The following is a 19,705-nucleotide window of genomic DNA, read 5'->3' as shown; positions in this document are numbered from 1 at the left end:
CTGCACATTCTTTATCTACCCACTCATCTATGAGCACCCTAGTTAATACCATACCTTGACTATTGTGAATAATGCTGCAGTAAGCATGAGGGTGCTGATGTCTTTTTGACATACTGACTTCATTTCCTTTGGACATATGCTCAGTTAGAAAACTTCTGGGTCATATTCTAGCCCTAGTTCTATTTCAAGTGTTTTGAGGAGCCTACATGCTGTTTTGCCTAAACCAGTACCCTGAAGTGTTTTCCCCTATGATTTCTTCCAGTAGTTTCATGCCTTACATGTAAGTCTTCATTGTATTTAAAGTTGATTTTTATATATGGTCTGGTTTCAGGTGTGTGTGTGTGTGTGTGTGTGTGTGTGTGTGTGTGTGTATAAAATTAGTTATTTCTGGGTTATTTATTCTGCTGCATTGGTCAGTGTGTCTGTTTTTATGCTAGTACCATGCTACTTTGACTACAGTAGTTTTATATAGCAGGTTTTGAAGTCAGATATTATTACTCCAGCTTTGTTATGTTAGCTTTTGCTCAGAATTGTTTTAGCTGTTCAAATTTTTTTGAGAAGCCTTGGCTGTCCTAGAACTCACTCTCTAGACAAAGCTGGCTTTGAACTCACAGAGATTAGCCTGCCTCTGCCTCCCTGGGTGCGTGGATTATAGGCGTGTGCCACTGCACCCAGGTTTTTGTTTTTTGTTTTTTTTTTAATTGTTGTTGTTGTTTGAAGTTTTAAGAGTGTTTTCTCTTGTTTCTGTGAAGGATGTCGTTGGTATTTTGGTGGATGCTGCATTGAATCTATAGATTACATTGAGTATAGCTATGTCAACAACATGAATTATTTCAGTCCAGGAGCATGAGGCATTATTCCATGCTGTCATTGTCTGTCTCTTTCTCTTTGTGTGTATTTGTGTGTGTGTGTTAATTTATTTCATCAATGTTTTATAGATTTTATTGTAGGGTTCTTTAAGCTTTATAATTAAATTGATTTCTAGGTATGTTTTATAGGGGTTGCAAATGAAGTCATCTTCTTGATTTCTTTTTCAGTTAGTTCATTGTTGTATAGGAATGTTAAGTCAGATGTGTTGGTGTATGTTTTTAATCCCAGCACTCAGAAGGCAGGGACATGTGGATCTCTGTGAGTTCAAGGCTAGCCTGGTGTACACAATGAGTTCCAGGTCAGCCTGGCCTACACAGTGAGCCCTTCTTTCAAAAAAAAAAAAAAAAAAAAAGAAGATTTGTCTTTATTTTTCTTTTATGTGTGTGAGTGTTTGCCTGCATGTAAGTCTCTGTACCGCATGCATGCCTGGTGTTAGTGGAGACCAGAAAAGGGCACCAGATCACCTGTTACTGGAGTTGCAGATGGTGAGCTGCCACATGGGTGCTGAGAACTAAGCCCCTGGTCTTTCACAAGAGCAGCAAGTGTTCTGAATTGCTGAGACGCCTCTTTTGCCCTCAGTAATAACTTTTGTATGTTGATTTTGTATTCTGTAACTTGTCTATCGATTCTAACATATCTTTGGCAGAATCTTTAGGTTTTTTTTTAATATAAGATAATGTGATCTGCCAATGGGTGATTTGACTTCCTCTTTTCCCACTGGATGCTTATCTCCTCTTGCTTCATTGGTTTAGCTGAGATTTTCAGAGGTCCTTTAAAAAGTGACTGACAGAGCTGGAGAAAGGGCTGCTCTTCCAGAGGACCCAGGTTTGATTCTCTGGACCTACATGGTGGCTCATAACTGTTTGAAACTCCAGTTGCAGGGGATCTAATGCAGGGGATCCATGCGCACTGCGTAATATGGTACAGTAGATATACAGGCAGAATGCCCATATGCATAAAGTAATGAAGTAAAATTTAAAAGATTTATTGATAATGAAGTCTTTTTGGAAAAATCAGGTTGTCCTTTATAATCATTCATTTCCCCCCCACCAAAGGCATTCTTGATTCTACATTTTAATGATTTCTGAATATCAAAGTACTAGTTTAGCATTTGCAAGGGCTTGGGTTTATTTCCCAGCGCCACAAACAAAGAGCTGTATTAAAGGAATTTAGAAATTAATCTCCATTCAGATATTTAGAAGAATATAACCTAGACTTTTAAATTAATCTATGAGAGACTATTTAAAATTCTTTTCTCCATCAGTATAATTTTGGAGAGATGTCTATTAAGATCTTTTGTCCATTTTTCTGTTGTTGGGATCAAATTTAGGATCATACACACGGTTGGAAAATGTTCTATCTCTCAGCACATCCCTAAGCCTGTTTGGCTGGTCCATTTAAAAATTGCCATTAGTTATGTGTGTGCATGTGTGGGGATATGTATACATGAGTTCAATTACCCGTGGAGGCCAAAGGGGGTGTAATATCCCCTGTAGTTGGAGTTACAGGTCATTTTGAGCCAACTGAACTGGGTGCTGGGAACCAAACTTAGGTCCTCTGCAAGAACAGTGCATGCTCTTACTATCTGAACCATCTCTCCAGTCCAGTTTGGCCCATATTTAGAAGTTTGTATGTCTATTGTTCCAGTACTGGTCATTGAAAAGATTATCTTGATTAATTTTTTCACACACTCATAAATTATATGTGAGTCTATTTGTTAGTTTTCTATCCTGTTCCATAAATCTATTTGTTTTTTCTTTGATGTGTACCATCTTATCTTAAATTATTATCTTATCTTATTATATAACTTTTGAACTTAGAAAGTGTCACTTAACAATATCCCTCCTAGTCTTCAATACTGAGTTGGTTATTTTGGATCTTTTTTTAAAATATAAGCTTTAGAATTTTTATTTTTGAGACAGGGTCTCATTATATAACCCTAGCTGGCCTAGAACCTCTGTGTAAACCAGGCTTGCCTTGAACTCACAGAGTTCTGCTTGCTTCTGCATCCAGATTGCTGGGATTAAAGGCATGTGCCACCATTTGAGGGCCTTAGTATTTAAATTTATCCAGAAAATAACTTGTTGAGATTTCTATTGAAATTATGTCTAGTATACATATCTAGCTGGAAAGAACTGACATATTGAACCTTCTTGTTGATTTACTGCACATAGTTCTTTTATATTTTTCACTAGAGTTTTACAGTTTTTTAATATATCTCTTATGCATATTTTTGTTAGATTTCTACCTAAACATTTCATTGATTTGGTGCTAATATAAATGCATCATGGATTTTGTTTTTGTTGTTGTTAGGGGAAGGGGGAAGTTAAGTCAGTGTCTCATTCTGTAGTTCAGGATGATCTGGAACTATTTAGGTCAAGATGGATACAAAGTCATAGCAATCCTGTGCCTTTGTTTCCTGAGTACTGGAACTGTAGGCATGAGCTATCATACTTGGATTGGCATCATGTTTTAAGATTTATTTATTATTATGTATACAGTGTTCTGCCTTCATGTACACCTGTAGGCCAGAGGCTATCAGACCACATTACAGTTGGTTGTGAGCCACCATGTGGTTGCTGGGGATTGAACTCAGGACCTTAACCACTGAGCCATCTCTCCAGCCCGGCATCATGCTTTAAATCTCTAATTCAATATGTTTGTTGCTGGCATATAGGCATGGCATTGGCTGTTTTAATTAACCTTATATCCTCCAACCCTACTATAATTGCTTATTAGTTTCAAGAGCTATAAGATACCATTTTAATTCTACTTACAGTATATTTTCCCTCTATCAGTTGGATCTAAGTCTAGTAATGATAACACCGGTTCACAGTCCAAATCTGTGTTTTGCTCCAACCATATTAAATTTTTCTCTTTTGTCCTCTAAGGTGGTGTGAGGACACCATGACAGTCACAGTGGTTTATGATAACTCTGAGGCAACAGAGCTCTGTGCTGCTCAGCACCTCTACCTCAAGCCTATAGCAAAATTAATGATCAACGTATTGCTTCCAGAATGTATAGAACCTGTGAGGCCCTTCTCTAACTGGGAAGTTCTTGACCAACTGAAAAGTCTGATTTGCCCTGACCAGTTTACCACAGTGCGACTCTCCAAGAGTACAAAAGACTTTATCCGATTTGAGGGTGAAGCTGAAACCCGAAGTTTGGTTCAGATCCTGAAAGCAAAGTTACATGGGAAGATCATCAAGCTAAATGGTTTGAAAACTGACTTAAAAGTAGTAGCTACAGATGCCCAGGGAGAGTGGGAACACTTCCCCAAGGAGAAAGAGGCCTCAGTGATTGAGGGAGCTGAAGAGCAAGACCATGATAAGAGTCCAGATGCCATCTATTTTGAAGGCTTGCCCTGTAAGTGGTTCGCACCTAAAGGTTCCAGTGGGGAGAAGCCCTGTGAAGAGATCCTTCGAGTAGTCTTTGAGAGTTTTGGGAAGATCAAGAATGTGGATATCCCCATGCTTGACCCCTACAGAGAAGTCATGACAGGTGGGAGCTTTGGGGGTTTTAACTTTGGCTTGCAAACATTTGAAGCCTTTATACAGTACCAGGAGTCAACTGACTTTATAAAGGCCATGGAATCCCTTCGAGGAATGAAGCTGATGCTTAAAGGAGATGATGGCAAAGCTCTGGCATGTAACATTAAGGTAAGAAGGATCAAGACTTCAGTTTTCACTGTTCCAGTAACCCTGAGCCTGAGTTGGAAAGAAGCATCTAAATTAAATGTATTTAGATTCCACTAGGCTCTGCTCCATCAGTGATGCAGAGATGCATGCTATCATTTATACATGTATGTTTAGGAAGAAAAAAAATCTTAATATGAACACCCAAGCTTCTGAAATCAGGTAGGCCACCTTTTGTGATGTTAAAGTGGTGGTTCTTACCATTTGGGTTTCTGCCCAGGCTTTGTGAGGGTGCTAAAGGATTATTCATGCCTCCCACGGAACTATTTCATATGCTTACTGTACTTGGCAAGTGACTGTGAGAGGGAGTCATGACGTCTGAAAGCCCAAGTTCTCTCCCTCATTCCCTTGAATCAGAATCCTAAAGGCTTTTGTGCTTTGCTTTCAAACTCAGCCTGTATATCTAGGCATGTCACTTCATTCATGTCTGGGATTGCTTTGGTCATCTTCCTGTTTTGTTTTCACTCATCAAGATTCATTTCAAGGCCTGGAAACCTTTGCACTTCTCAAAATGGAACTATTGTAATTTTTTATAATATATAAGCACAATATAAAAACTTTGAAAGTGTATGCAATTAGCCAATACCTAAATGATATAATTTTTAAAAACGAAATGCCTACTTAACAGAATATGTTGCCAATAAAATATCAAAACACTGGAGCTGGAGACACATCTTCTCAGCAGTTAAGAGCACTGACTGCTCTTGTACAGGACCGAGGACCCAGGTTTGCTTCCCAGCACCCACATGGTGGCTCCACAAGTGTCTGTAATAAAGTTCCAGGGGATCTGAAGCTCTCTTCTTGCCTCCGTGGTTACCAGGCATGCAGATGGTACACAGACATACATACAAGCAAAATACACATGTAATAAAATACTAAGAGTGCCACACGCTAAATGAGAACATAGTAACAAGCATAAAACCCTTAACCATCCTGGGTTTGGTTTCTAACTTTGTCACACAAAGCCACTAATAGTTGAGCCTTCTTTTAGATGTGGGATTTATAACATTAAATACTATATTTTCAGCTAGGAATGGCAGAGTGTGTCTTTTATCTCAGCATTTAGGGTCTGAAAGCAGGAGGATCAGGAATTCAAGAACAGTTTGGACTTTATGAGACTGAGACTCAAGTCTCCAATAGTAGCTGGTGATGTGGATGAAACTGAGCTCGTGGAGCGCTTGCCTGGCATCCAGAAACCCCTAGGTTGTTCCATGGAGAATTTTGGGTGGATTGTTATACTTTTTGGTGTATGAACTTATGATAATGCACTTTGTTGTTTTTTTCATTTCTTTTATATTTAGAATACATAGATACAAAACCAAACATGTAATATATATATGTATGTGTATATATACACATAAACTTTGACTATGTGTGTATATGTATATGTGTGTGTGTGTGTGTGTGTGTGTGTGTATAAATCCACCCAAATTTCTCTGTGACTTCATTCCTTTTTTCTGACAGTTTTAATATTCTACAGACTGTATAAATTCTTATTTCTACAGTAACTATAATTTTTTTCCTGCATCTCAGAAGTGATTTATATTGAGGTATCTTTTAAAATTATATTCTATATACTTCATTCTCTCTCTCTCCCCTCCCATTCTGCCTCTTCACCAGAAAATCTGTTGCTGAAATAAGCAAGAATATAGGAAACCATTTGATGCCACCCAGAGCAATCTGTAATCAAAGTTCCTAAATATTCCAAGCTTTTAACTTTCTGTATATACAAACCAAAGGACCAAATTCACTAAAAAATATAATTAGTAGGAGGAAAACCACAAGATATTTAACTAAAACTTTATATTTCAAGATACAAAAAATGTCTATGGTCTAGCATTGAATTATATTGGGCGTATACAGCCTGGATAGCTTAGGGTTGCTCTCAAACATGATCATAAAAACTAACCTTCTAATTGTTTCATAGTTTGATTGGTTATTAGTATTTTCAGGGGAGAAATAAGTACTTTGTGTTAAGAAACTGGTACATACAAATGGATGGCTGTTTCATTTATGTGTATGTACATGCAAGCAAAATGTCCATACACATACAGTAAAATTAAATATATGTTGCATCATATTATATGTGATTAAAAGCATACTTTTATTTAACTTTAATTTTATTTATTTTGTTTTGAGATGGGCTCATCTGAAAATTACTCTGTTGTAGCTCAAGTCTAGCCTTAAGCTTGTGATCTCCTGCCTCAGTCTCCTAAATGCTTGGCTTTCAGGCATGTGCCACCACGCCCGGCTTGTGTACTCATTTAAGTCCTGCAGAACCCTAAGAATGCAATAAAGGTACACACTTAGTCACGATTCCTATTGTGATGGAATAGAACAGTATAGATGCGGTCTCTTACATGTACAATTGCAAGCCACTTATAATGGGAAAAACTGACAGTTCAAGGACAAGAACAATATTGAAGGAAAAGAATATCTACTGTCTTGAAGGAGAAAGACGTATTATAAAGCACAGAACCAAGATCTGCCGAACAGAAAAGCACCATCTTAAACAAACAAAAAAACCCTGATAGGCAGAGGGAATCTAGGCCACTTGGAATTGAGGACGCACTACCCAGACACAGAGACAGTACAGGGAATTGCCTTCACATGGGAAATCAGTAAAACAAAATTCATAAAAGTCCTCATGCCTGCAATTATATAATAATGTACAAGATAGTGAAAATTATAGATAGCCTTAGTTTTTCTCCTTAGGCTTAGAATGAATTATCAAACTTCTCTTAGTACTTTACTTTTCAGACTCTCTCTGTCCAGTTGCATATGCTATACAACTACATACATGCTGGTATTGCACCATGAGAATTTTGGTTCTTGTCTCAAATCACTGATGTGGTTTTTGTATATATCATCTTATTTCCATTATAATGCACTTAATATATTTCTAGTGATTCTTTTTAACCAACTTACTGCATTAAAAGCCTCTTAATTTTAAATGACTATTTTAGTGCTATACTAGCATGCATCAAACTTAGCAACTGAAGCACAGTAGAGTAACTGCATCATATTGTTTAATTCACAGCTATAGAAAAATGTTTGCCTTTTTAAAATCCAATCAAGATGAGACTACATAGCTTACGAACAGTGAAATACTAGGAAACAGTGGATGAAGAAATAAGGTCACTTTTTATCCATGGTTATTCACAATTTTGTCTTTTAGAAACATGGAAGAAATGTTCATCTTTGAGTTGTAAATATTCTGGTAAATCTAGTCATTTAGTTGTTTCTTCAGTCTCTCAAGTTACTGAAATAAGTGGTGCTAAAGAATCAAAGGTCTTTTCTGGGCCAAGGTAGGCAACAATGGCCACATTGAGGATTTCCTCATAAAAGTCCTCTTTGAAGGTGTGCATGGTATGTGCTTTTATGGACGTTTTCACATTCTTGCGCCATGGGTTCCAGCCTTGTGTTCACCACCATCTTCTGGGCATTCACATGTTCAACACCAGAGGGACCATAATAAGCACCAGCGGACCACATAAACTGGAAATTTGTTCTGGAAAAAATAGCTGTGGTGACACCCAGCTGCTTAGAGCTACAGCTGAAACCTTGGATCACTTGGCCTAGGCAGAAGTACAGAAGCCTTTAGACATTCAGCAGATTTCCAGTAGGTTTTTTGTAAACCCTCCACTGGGAACAAGGACTGTGGCCTGATCTATACATCCCATGGAACCAATGAGCTCAGTCTCCTGGACCCAGCTGGGATACTCAAGCAAGAACTCTACATTTCTGGGTTGGCTGTACACTAACCCAGCAGCACAGGCATCAGCACATGCTGCCTGAGTAACTTTCTCTAGGAGGTCCATCGATTATCATCCTGAAGGCCTAACCTAGCAATGGAAAAGACACAGCTAAATCATTCTGCTCTGAAAACAGTCTTGGCATGAATTTGTAGTTTCAGTTTCACGAGTGAGAGAGAGGGGGAGGGAGGGAGAGAGAGGAGCAACTTGTGTTGAAAGGAACCACGACTGTGAATTTATTGATTTCATATTTACTAATTTACTTTTTGCAACACTGGGGTTGCCAATGTTGGATTTTGCTAATGCCGAGCAAGTACTCTATCACTGAGCTACATCTCCAATCCTTTTGCGTATATTTCAGTACCTAGTTCTCCTCTTTATTTGTATTTTTTGTTGTGTTGGGGATCATACTGGAGACCTCCTATATACCGATAAGCTAACACAGCATCTGCCTCTTTTTTAGTCTATGAGCATATCTATTTAACCTACTTATCCATTTTATTTCAAGATATGAAATATAGTTTGATAATCTGATATCTCATTGGGTTAGTTTTTGTCTCTTTTCTACCCACCCCATTCCTTGCTATACTTATTATTTTTATCTCTGCTGACTTAAAAACCCACCAATAGCACATCGATCTGGTTGACTTTTAAGACTTACTAGACATAATCTGTTTCTTCCCTGTGCGTAGAGTGCCCCCTGATGCTACCCATGGCCATATGCAAAGTAAGTTCCTGCACAAAAAAGAAAAGAAAACAGCCATAAACATGAAAATACGAGGGGCACGAGTTGCAAACGGAGAGGTATTAAGAGAGGCTAAACAGCCGGGTGTGGTGGCGCATGCCTTTAATTCCAGCACTCGGGAGGCAGAGGCAGGCGGATCGCTGTGAGTACGAGGCCAGCCTGGTCTACATTGTGAGTCCAGGACAGCCTATCTCATAAAACAAAACAAAACAAAAAAAAGGGTAAACAGGTGACTATATTCACAGTGTAGTATAAATATGTATAAAATTGTCCAAAATTATATGAAAATATTTGATATGGATAAGTTTAATTGTATAAAATTAAGATGGTAATTTGATATACTATTTCAAAGGTTTTACCAGCATCATAGTATCCGCAAGTGCCTTTCAGCTCTTGGCTCATCAGGAGCGGAACAGCATGGCCAGGATTCAAAGAGGGCATTCGTAATTTATTTGGTTTTGAGTTTGTTTCCTCTCTCTGGTCTGGGATCCAGCCAGTCCATTGTCGAGTCTTTCTAAGACATCTTTAATTTGTTTTGGGGGCAGGTTATGTTTGATACAACCAAACATTTCAGTGAAGGAGCTATACAGAGGAGGAATCAGGAAAGGCTAAAATTACAAGAGCTGGAGGAAGAGAGGAAAAAAGAAAAGAAGAGAGAAGAGGAAGTAGCTGAAAGGTAAGTAGATGGGTTGTTAACAATAAAGAGGTTTCTCCAGAATTTTGGACTTACTCATTTGGGTGAATAGCTAGATTTGATAGATAATATGGAGGTGGGAGCAGGCTTTGGCACAGATGGAAAACTTTACCAAAGACAGTCTTAGAAAGTACAGGTGGCAAAATAGATGAAAGCAAGAAACCACAAAGGCATGCCTGGAAGTGAGAACAAGTAATAAATGATAATTGGACTAACCAGATTAAGAAGTTTGGGGGAGTTCATGGCCAGTATGATCTACAAAGCGAGTCCAGACAGCCAAGGCTACAAAGAAACCCTGTCTTGAAAAATCAAAAGAAAAGAAGTAGTAGTCCAGGGGAAAGAGATTTTAAAAGAGAATGAGGAACTTTTGTTTTTGCAGTGCTGGAGTTTGAACCCAGGGCCTTGTACTTGCTAAGCAAGCATCCCACCTTTTGTCTATAGTCAGGAGCTGAAAGCTATGGTGATCACCCTGACCTACTAAATTAGAAATTTTATTCGCCAATATTATCTAGCCTACCGATTTAAAAAAAAAAAAGTTTGGAAAAGCTTTTCTACTCTAAAATGATCAAGAATCAAAATAACAGAGTCATGGATTTGTTGGGACCATTTTTTTTGGCTAGAATTCTTACCATGAATTTGCCAAGAAAGGATAAGATAGCAGCTGTATAGGGCTCTGGTAATCCAGTTTGTACCTCCTGGTCCCTCCTCTTTTATGTAAACCATACGATTTTCCAAAAAAGTAAGGACACTGTTCCATATGTCCCTCACTCTTTTGGCTGGTCACATTTAGGAAATTTGTCCAGAGCTTGAACCAATTCAAGGTACTTTCTCAAATTCCAGGCTGAACATCCCATTTAGATAATCCTTTGTCTTTTTAAAGGTATTTTTCTCTATTTATTCACTTTACATCCTGATTACATCCCCCTCTCCAGCCCCCACCCCCACCCCTCCTTCATTCACTTCTCTTCTTTTCCTCATGGGTACCAACCCACCCTGGCACATTAAGTTGCTGCAGGACTAGGCACATTCTCTCCTACTGAGGCCAGACAAGGCAGCCAAGTTAAGGGAAGAGGATCCAAAGGGGAGGCCTCAGAATCATAGAGTGCCCCTACTTTAATTGCTGGGAAGCCCCTGTGAAGACCAAGCTGCATATCTGCTTAGGGGGCTTAGGACTAGTCCATGATTGGTGGTTCATACTCTATGAGCCCCCATGAGCCCAGGTTAGTTGACTCTGTAGATAATCCTTTGTCCTCTGGCTAAATCCTGATCCAGGTAATAGCCTTTTATTTCTTCCCACATTTTCATGAGGCTGTAACTGAACTTATGGGATTCCTTTAGCTCTGTAGCCTTTCTAGCATTTGTTGTTATTTATTTTTTTAGAATAGTCATTCTGACAGAAGGGAAATGGAGTCTTAGTTGTGTTTTAAACATTTTAAATATTTAAACATTTTTATGTGTATATTTTGACTACATGCATGTATATGTACTATGTGTGTGCCTGTGGATGCCAAAAAGGATGTCAGATACTCTTAAGCTGGAGTTACAGGCAGTTATGAGCTGCCATGTGAACACTGGGAACTGAACCTGGGTCCTCTGCAACAGCCAGGCAGTACTCTTAACTTCAAAGCCATCTTTTTATCCCACTTTTAGTGTGGTTTTGATTTGCAAGATGATGGCTATTGGACAATGCTTCATATACTTATTTTCCATTTGCACTCCTTTTGAGAACTGTCTATTAATTCATTTGTCCATTTATTAATTGCATAATTTGATTTTTGATGGTTAGTTTTTAAAGTTCTTTATATATTTATATATTATTAACTCCTTCAGATACATAGCTGGAAAAGCTTTTCTTCTATAGGATCTCTTTTAATTGAGGAAACACACACACAGACACACACACACACAGACACAATCTTAGAGTTAAAAAAGGAAAACACAAAGGACAAAAAGTTAAATTTTAAAACGAGGAGGCTGGAGAGATGACTCAGAGGTTAAGAGCACTGTCTGCTCTTCCAAAGGTCCTAGATTCAATTCCCAGCAACCACATGGTGGCTCACAACCATTTATAATGTGATCTGGTGCCCTCTTCTGGAGTGCAGGTGTACATGTAGGCAAAACACTGTATACATAATAATAAATAAAATCTTTAAAAATAAAAAAGAATGCTGGCTCCTCTGTTCTGGGTTTAAGTCCCAGGACCCATGTGGCAGCTCATAACTGTAGTGAGATTTTTTGGAATTTTAGTTTCTTTTAAAAAACACAGAAATATTATAAAATTATGTTCTCATTTTAATCCCAGGTGTGGGGCTATGTGGCTGCTTCAGACTGTCTGTAGCAGCTGACTGTGATTTGTCTCATGCTCTAACAGAGGTATGGTTTTGCTAGCTGCGGATAGGTTCTGCAGTGTGTGATGTTCGTAATTCCAGGAACTTTTCAGGGGATATATAAATGTTAGGACTCTGAGAGGTGGGGTTGATGATTGTCAGTCATCATGCTCAAAAAAGAAACAACAAGAAGAAATTAGATCCAGGTATCTCTCTCCCTTTCCCTCTCCCTTCCCCTCCCTCCCTCCCTCCCGCTTCCTTCCCCTTCCCCCTGCCTCTCTCCCTCTCTCGCCATCTCTCCATCTCTCCTTTCTCTCCTATCTAGTGATATGGGGTCAACCCAGGGGTGGGGATAAATGGTGGGGAAAAGAAGTACCCACAAAGTAGCAAAGACTAGCTACATATAACTGTAACTCTAGTCCCAGGGAATATGACATCCTCTTCTGGCCTTCAAAGGCACCAGGCAGACACATGCTGCACAGACATGCAGACAAAACAACCATACACATTAAATAAGTGAGTAACTAATTATAACCTATTAGGTCAGCTTCTTTCTGGGTCCTCTTATATCAGTTTGCTAGGTGGAAGAGAGTGGTTAGTTAAAGTTGAAGTCTCCTGTCTTCATACTGTCCAAACGAGTTGAACCCAGACCTGTCAAAGCGCAGTTCTTCATTGGATCCACATTGACTTCAGGAGCTTCCCTTTTTTGCATACTCAGAGCCATTTCTGTCAACTTTGCAGCCTGTGTGCTAGGAAGATCCCCACTTGTTTTGGAAACTACTATTTGGTTTTTGTTTGTTGTTTTTTACCATTATTTATTTAATCACTTTGCAGCCTTATCCCAGTCCCACCCTCACACTCCCTCTCCCATTCAGGGGAGGTCCCCATAAGTACCAACCCACCCTGGCACCTCAAGTCACAGAAGGACTAAGGGCATTATCTCCCACTGGGGCCTGACAAGGCAGCCCAGCTTGGGGAAAGGAACCCAAAGGCAGGCAAGAGAGTCAGAGACAGCCCCTGCTCCTATTGTTAAGGGACCCACATGATGACCAAGCTGCACATCTGCTATATATGTGTAGGGGGCCTCGGTCCAACCCATGCAAGCTCTTTGGTTGGTGGTTCCGTCTCTGTGAGCCCCCATGGGTTAGTTGATTCTGTAGGTCTTCTTATGGTATCCTTGGCCTCTCTGGCTCCTTCAGTCATTCCCCCCCCCCTCTTCTACAGGATTTCCCATGATCTGCCTAAAGTTTGGCTGTGAGTCTCTGCATCTGTTTCCATTAGCTGCTAGGTGGAACCTCTCAGAGGACAGTTATGCTAGGCTCCTGTCTGCAAGCATAGTAGAGTGTTGGGTGGGCTCTCGCATGGGATGGGTCTCAAGTTGGGCCAGTCATTGGTTTGCCATTCCCTCAATCTCTGCTCCAACTGAATCCCTCCTATTTGAGTACCCTGAGAGGGTAATATCCAAACCAAGGAATGTCTTCTGAGTGTGTAGCCGAGCAGGGAAGCAAGCAGACTGCTGAGATCCTTACTGAAATACGTATGGGTCTCTGTGCTTTCAAACCTTGTACAGCATTAAATGTCCTATAGGAGAAAGGATGCTGTGGAAATTGAGGCAGGCCCACTAGACCTGAGCTTCAGAGTTCTAAGTCCTACCAACTGAAACCATGGGTGAGAGAGGTAGCCACCCACTGACCTGAGCCTTGAGTATCCATGGAGTCTACCCTTTGCCAAAAATGGTGGGGCCCACCCATCACTATGTTTTTTCCCAGTCTGAGCCTTGTGCTGCATGAACTTCTCAGCATGGCATGTATAGTCTCAAATGGTAGGCCTCCGCTCAAGATGATGCCTGACTACAGCTTTCCAAAGTATGCAACATGGCAATATAGATTTTGTCTTTAATGTAGATCTAGCATGTAGGATGATTCACTGTCACACATACTCCTCCACCTGGATTTAAGGCTTATGAGAACTGGAGCTGCCTTCTGTGGTTGTGACTACAATCCCTGTTTTACCAGGGCACACTATGTCTGAGACCCCAGGCTCCCTTCCCCTGCCAGGGATCTGGGTAGACTGGTTTCATGGCCTGTTTGTTTTTCTGGGATTTTCAGCTATTCTAGAATTACTTTTCTGATTTCAGACCATAGCCCATTTTTTTCTGCCTTCAGAATAGAATCTTTTGTTCATCTTATTGCCTGTTCTCCTTCATGACATCACATAAAAGTATCAAAGCTGAGCCAGGCAGTAATGGCACATGTCTGTAATCCCAGCACTCTGGGAGGCAGAGGCAGCGGGATCTCTGTGAGTTTGAGGCCAGTCTGGTCTACAAAGTGAGTCCAGGACAGCCAAGGCTACACAGAGAAACTCTGTCTCAGAAAAACAAACAAACAAATTTTTTAAAAAGTGCCAAAGCTGTCTTTCCTTCCCTTCTTTTTGTTCTTCTTTCTGTGTCCATAAGGTATCCTTTACACATATGTATTTACCACAAAATTGTTTTCCCTTGCCTGATGGTTTTTGGATTTTAGGGGGCATGTGTTTTCTTCCTTTTATATGCATGTCTTGTGTGTGTATATGCTTGTGTGTGTGTGTGTGTGTGTGTGTGTGCGCGCGCGCGTGCCTGTGTGTATGTGTTTAGACCAGAGGACCTCAGGTGTCATTCCTCTGATGCTGTCCACCTGTTTTTTATTTTGTTTTGTTTGAGAAAGGATCTTTTACTTGCATGTAACTTGCCAAATACTCCAGGCTATCTGGTCAGTGTGTCCCAGGGATCTACCTGTCACCACCTCTCCAACCCTGGGATTAAAGGTATGCATACTATGCCAACTCAATTCCTTGTATGCACAAGACAGTCACATGACTGATTGAGCTATCTCTCCAACCCCTGGTGGTGGTGGTTGTTGTTGTTATTTATTATTATTTACCATGAGTTGTCAATTCTAGGTCCTGAGGTTATCAGTCATAGGTTTATGGAAGCCTAAATGATTATTAGTTTTCCAGGGAGGGAGGATGAATGTGAGACTAAATGGCTAATAATTATTGCTTGAATTTTAACCATTGTCCAGAAAAAGAAAAGACGAAGTGAGGAAAGCCCAAGAAAAGAAAAAAAAGGCCAGAGAGAGGAGGCGAGCTCTGAAGGAAAGAGACAGACACAGGCAAAGAAAGGAGAAGGTGAAAGCTAAGGCTGAGGCTCAGCAGGAGCTGGACTCTTCGGAAGAGTGGGAGGAGCGGAAGTACTTGCTGGCTCAGAGGCGGGTTGAGGCCCTTCGTTTGCTCCGGGTACTCCTGAAGAAGATTGCGGTAAAGCTTTTCCCCAAGTATTCCCTTCAGTTTGGATAGGTACTAGCCTTTCTGAGGCTCAGCCTTTGGCTTTAAGGACTGTCCCACCAACCATACATGGCAGACTCGTGGCATTCATAGGGGTTCTCTTTAATTGATTGCTCTCTCATAACCCCAACCATGGATTTCCAAATCCAGTCTGTAAAGCAGTCCTGTCTCAATTCTGCCCTCATTTCATCTTTCTAAACTTCAGAACACTTGAGCTATTACTTCTTTTCTGAGTTCCTAATGGATATGACAGAAAAGTGTCAGGGGGGAATCAAAGGGTGGCTGTGGTACAGGTGTTAGCTCTGTAACCTTCTACTAACTGTATTCATCCATCTATCTATAACAGGTTTGGATAAAAAAGGAGAAGAACCTTGAGCCTTGTCAAGCTCATATTAGCCTTCTCTTGAACTATCTGGTAAGGACTTTATTAACTTCACAGATTTTCATTTCTCCAAGATACTTCTCTCCCTTTATGGGCTCCTACAGATAGGCAGAATCACAGATACTTTGGAATAATAGAGATATTTCTAAAATATTCATTTAAAAGTCCATATGCAATGTTTTTAAATAGGAAGAATGATTGCTGCTGCTATTCTATCAAGTGAACTTCATGTCTATTTGCCATGTTGATCTCTTGTGCATTACTATAGATAGCTAAACATGGTGAAAGCAGAATCAGAAAAAATAATTTCACACTTGGATTATTAATAGCAAGCCCAACTAGATTGGTTTTTGTTTGTTTGTTTTGTTTTGTTTTTGAGACAGGGTTTCTCTGTATAGCCTTGGCTGTCCTGGACTTGCTTTGTAGACCAGGTTGGCCTTGAACTCACAGTGGCCTACCTGCCTCTGCCTCCTGAGTGCTGGGATTACAGGCATGTGCCATCATGCCCAGCACTAGATTGGTTTTTAATTTACCTAAATGATGTCCAAGTGTGGTTCTTTTTGCAGAATCTACCTCTTTAAATGGATATGGAGCATAATGCAGAAACCAATTAATGCTCCACCGATTACAAGTTACTGTGGAAGTACTGTGCCCTGGTGTGTGACAGACATCAGTGCTGTGCCCTGGTGTATGACATCAGTAGGAATACACAGCAAACCTTCCTGGGTATGGGTGTGGAGGCATCTTCTTTCCCTTACTCTGCAGCTGGACAGAACAGGTTGCTGCAAACTTGACCACAGGCAAATCCATGTGAACAGTTCTGATTTCTACTTGGTGTTTCGCTTTTCTTTTCTGACTTTGTAAGTGCATCTCTGTTCCTCCTGTGTTCCATTTTAACAAGGCAGGTCAGACAACTCAAATCTGAGACATCCTCAACTTGCAATCCATAGAAAAAGATTGGAATATGAAATAGAGGGACAGTTTATTTTTATTAAGCCAGTTGATCTTGTTGGATATATTTCACCCACATGCCTTTTCTGGTTCTAGGGTTTCCTGTGTGGGCTATAGACGATTCCTCATTCCTCTTTCTTTCTCTAGCACCGCTTGTAAGCCTTAAAACAGTAGGCTTGTCAGTTTTTTAACAAATAAAAAGATCAAGGCACTTTAAATGCCATGGCATACGAATAGTGACAAGTTTAATAAAAACAGCTCATAGTAGATCAGAACATTTAATTTAGTACTATTTCCTAAGGACAGTATTGTTCCTAATTTGGACCTATCTTGTTTATTTATCTATTTGTTTGTTTAATTTTTGTATGTGTGGGGGATGGGGGCTCATACCATAGTGTGAGTATATTGTGGCGGTCAGAGGACAACTTGCTGAGGTCAGGTCTCTCCTCTTATATATGTGTCACTGGGTTGGAACTCAGATTATCAGGCTTAGATGCAGGCACCTTTATCTGCTGAGCCATCTTACAGGCCCCATTTGGGCTTTCATGAGAGATCATGACATCTTTTTTCTTTAAAGGGATCTACACAGTGTAACCCACAGGAGCTTGATCTTATGACGCTTGAAGCTCATAACATCCCAGGGACCACATTGAAATCTCCAGAGGAAGAGGAATCAAACACTCAGCATCTTCTAGATCGAGAAGAAATGCCAAACAATCAGGTTTCCAAGTCTGACACTAAACAAAAACAAAAAGCTAAGAAGAAAAGAAGTAAGGCCCAGTTACAGAAATCTTCACACAGCCCTGGGGTGAAACAAATAAGATACTCTACTGGACAAAAGGAAACTGGAAAAGTGTTATCTGATGGATGTGATTACAGTTTGGTCTCTGAGCAAAATCCTTTGGAGAGTACAATGATTCTGGATCAATCTCTTAAAAAAGAAGACCACAAGAGCTCTAGTGAATCACAGTCTTCTAGACAAGCTGTGATAAACCATGGCAGGAAACAGAAGATCTATGAAACAGATGAATTTATTAACTATTTGTTAAACTATTATCAGACTCCGGAGTACGCCAGGTTCTCTCTTGAAACAAATCACCTAACACGCACATGTCAGTGGCAGAGAACTGTCTATGCTAAGGGGAATGGGTTTCAGATCAACTTAAAACATAGGTGCCATTCAAACAGTCTGAGTGAAGTGGAGAGCCTGGAAGTGGAAGAGAAAGACCAGTTGAAGGTGTATATGGCAGATCCTGAGAGTACATCACATAAGGCAGGCGAGGTCAGTTATACCAAAGAATTCACTAAGAAACTAAGAAACCATGCTAAGCACCTACCAAGTGAAAGTGACAGTCACCTGTCCCCAAGTGATGAAGAGAGCTATCCTGTGGAAAAGATTCACAGCCCTGAAGTTGAAGATTCTCAACACACAAGAAAAAGTCCAGTTTCATCGTTAAGATCAGTAGATGTAGGTTTGTCATTGGCAGACTTCTTGGAGGAAATTAGTAGTGATTCTGAATGCTTCAGTGAAACTCTTAGCATAAACGAAGAGGAGAGAGAAAGCTCTGAGACTGTCTCTACTAGCTCCCCGGACAAAAGACTGCTTGATACTGACAAAATTATTACTTGCAAACAGAAAACTAAGTCAAGTCAGCAGACCTTGTATTCTGAGGGGAAAGATGACCATGAGGAGAGATCCTCTAAACAGAAAGTTAGGGCACGAAGTAAAAGGTCCAAATATGGATTGAGCTATTCTTCACTTGAGGATGACTGTGATTCCACTAGAGTTGACAACATGAGCAACACTAGGGAAAACCTAGGCCCTAGATCCATGATTGATGAAGGCTACTACCATGAATCCACCTCCAGTGATGAGTTAGAGAGTACCCTGAGAAAGAGGAGGAGAGTTACCAGCAATACATTTGGCCAGAATGTGAAATACAGGCCCCTTCATATGCCATTAATGCCGCCAAAACATGCTGGAGCTTTCTATTTGGGCTATTTCTCCAGAAAAAGGCAGAATCCTTGGAAGCCAGAAGAATATAACCAGGATCTAAGAAGATTCAAAAGATATGAAAGGTCTGAAGATTACATGCTCAATTCTGATAATTATTATATCAGTCATGATGACAACCAGGAGCATATTGAGTATGGAAGCTACTTAGGAGGCAGCTACTCCAACTCTTTGTATTTCAAAATGTTCTGATGGCCACTTTGATCAGAAACACCCTTATTTACAAGAAACAGTTGATGAAAAGAAAAACTTCAAACCAAATATAGCTATGTTGTTAACAACCACTGAGCAAGGACTAGAAAAGAGGGTCAAGTGCAAAAGCTCTTTCCTTTTGCCAAAGTTTAAAGTGTGGATCAAAATGACTGCAGGTATGTCAACAAGCTTTGGAAATAGAAAACTGGTACATTCTGAAGCTTGCTGAAACAATGGAATTGCAAAACTTCACAATCCAAGGACAGATTTTATTTTAAGCTTTAATTTGGTGCCAGTAAAGGAGCAGATTAGCAGTAAGAAAGCTGACAGCCTTCTATGCCTCCTTTGCTGTCATAACACCATCATCATCTTCAAAGAGGACAAATAGTGGAACACGTTGTTAAAGTGTTCGTAGATTTGGTCAGAAGCACTATGTATAGTAACAAACTTTGCTAAATTTTACTTCATCATAATTCTAGATAAAGAAGAGATCCAGAGGTTAGAATGGATAATAGATTTCATGACTTTAGAATTTCATGAAGACCCACCAGAAGGAAATGACTATATTCTTAATACTCAGAGTCATTCATTTACACACAGTTTTAGAAGAAGAATATAAAAGGGGCTGGTTGTCCTTTGATGGTTAAGTAGACGGGACTGTTAGAATTTTTCTTGTTTTGTGAACCCCATATCTTTCCATCAAAGCACCAGGATTGAACTTACAAACCAGAGGGATTTGCAAAAGGAAATATCAAAAT

The 19,705-nt window shown here is 40.0% G+C and overlaps 1 protein-coding gene across 2 annotated transcripts in view; it reads left to right on the top strand.

The window, feature by feature from the left end:
- The window catches only part of LOC127185950 (A-kinase anchor protein 17B-like), a 36,136-nt gene extending 16,431 nt beyond the window's left edge, over positions 1-19,705 (top strand). For both annotated transcript variants that reach the window (XM_051142595.1, XM_051142596.1), the window contains 5 exons: positions 3,762-4,530; positions 9,612-9,742; positions 15,147-15,381; positions 15,755-15,823; positions 17,319-19,705. In XM_051142595.1, the coding sequence (XP_050998552.1) occupies positions 3,778-4,530; positions 9,612-9,742; positions 15,147-15,381; positions 15,755-15,823; positions 17,319-18,947 (2,817 nt within the window). In that variant the 5' untranslated portion in view covers positions 3,762-3,777 and the 3' untranslated portion in view covers positions 18,948-19,705. The remainder of the gene's footprint in view (positions 1-3,761; positions 4,531-9,611; positions 9,743-15,146; positions 15,382-15,754; positions 15,824-17,318) is intronic.

The sequence above is a fragment of the Acomys russatus genome, chromosome X (genome assembly GCF_903995435.1).
Source record: "Acomys russatus chromosome X, mAcoRus1.1, whole genome shotgun sequence".
NCBI lineage: Eukaryota > Metazoa > Chordata > Mammalia > Rodentia > Muridae > Acomys > Acomys russatus.
This window is presented reverse-complemented; position numbering and strand designations above follow the sequence as displayed.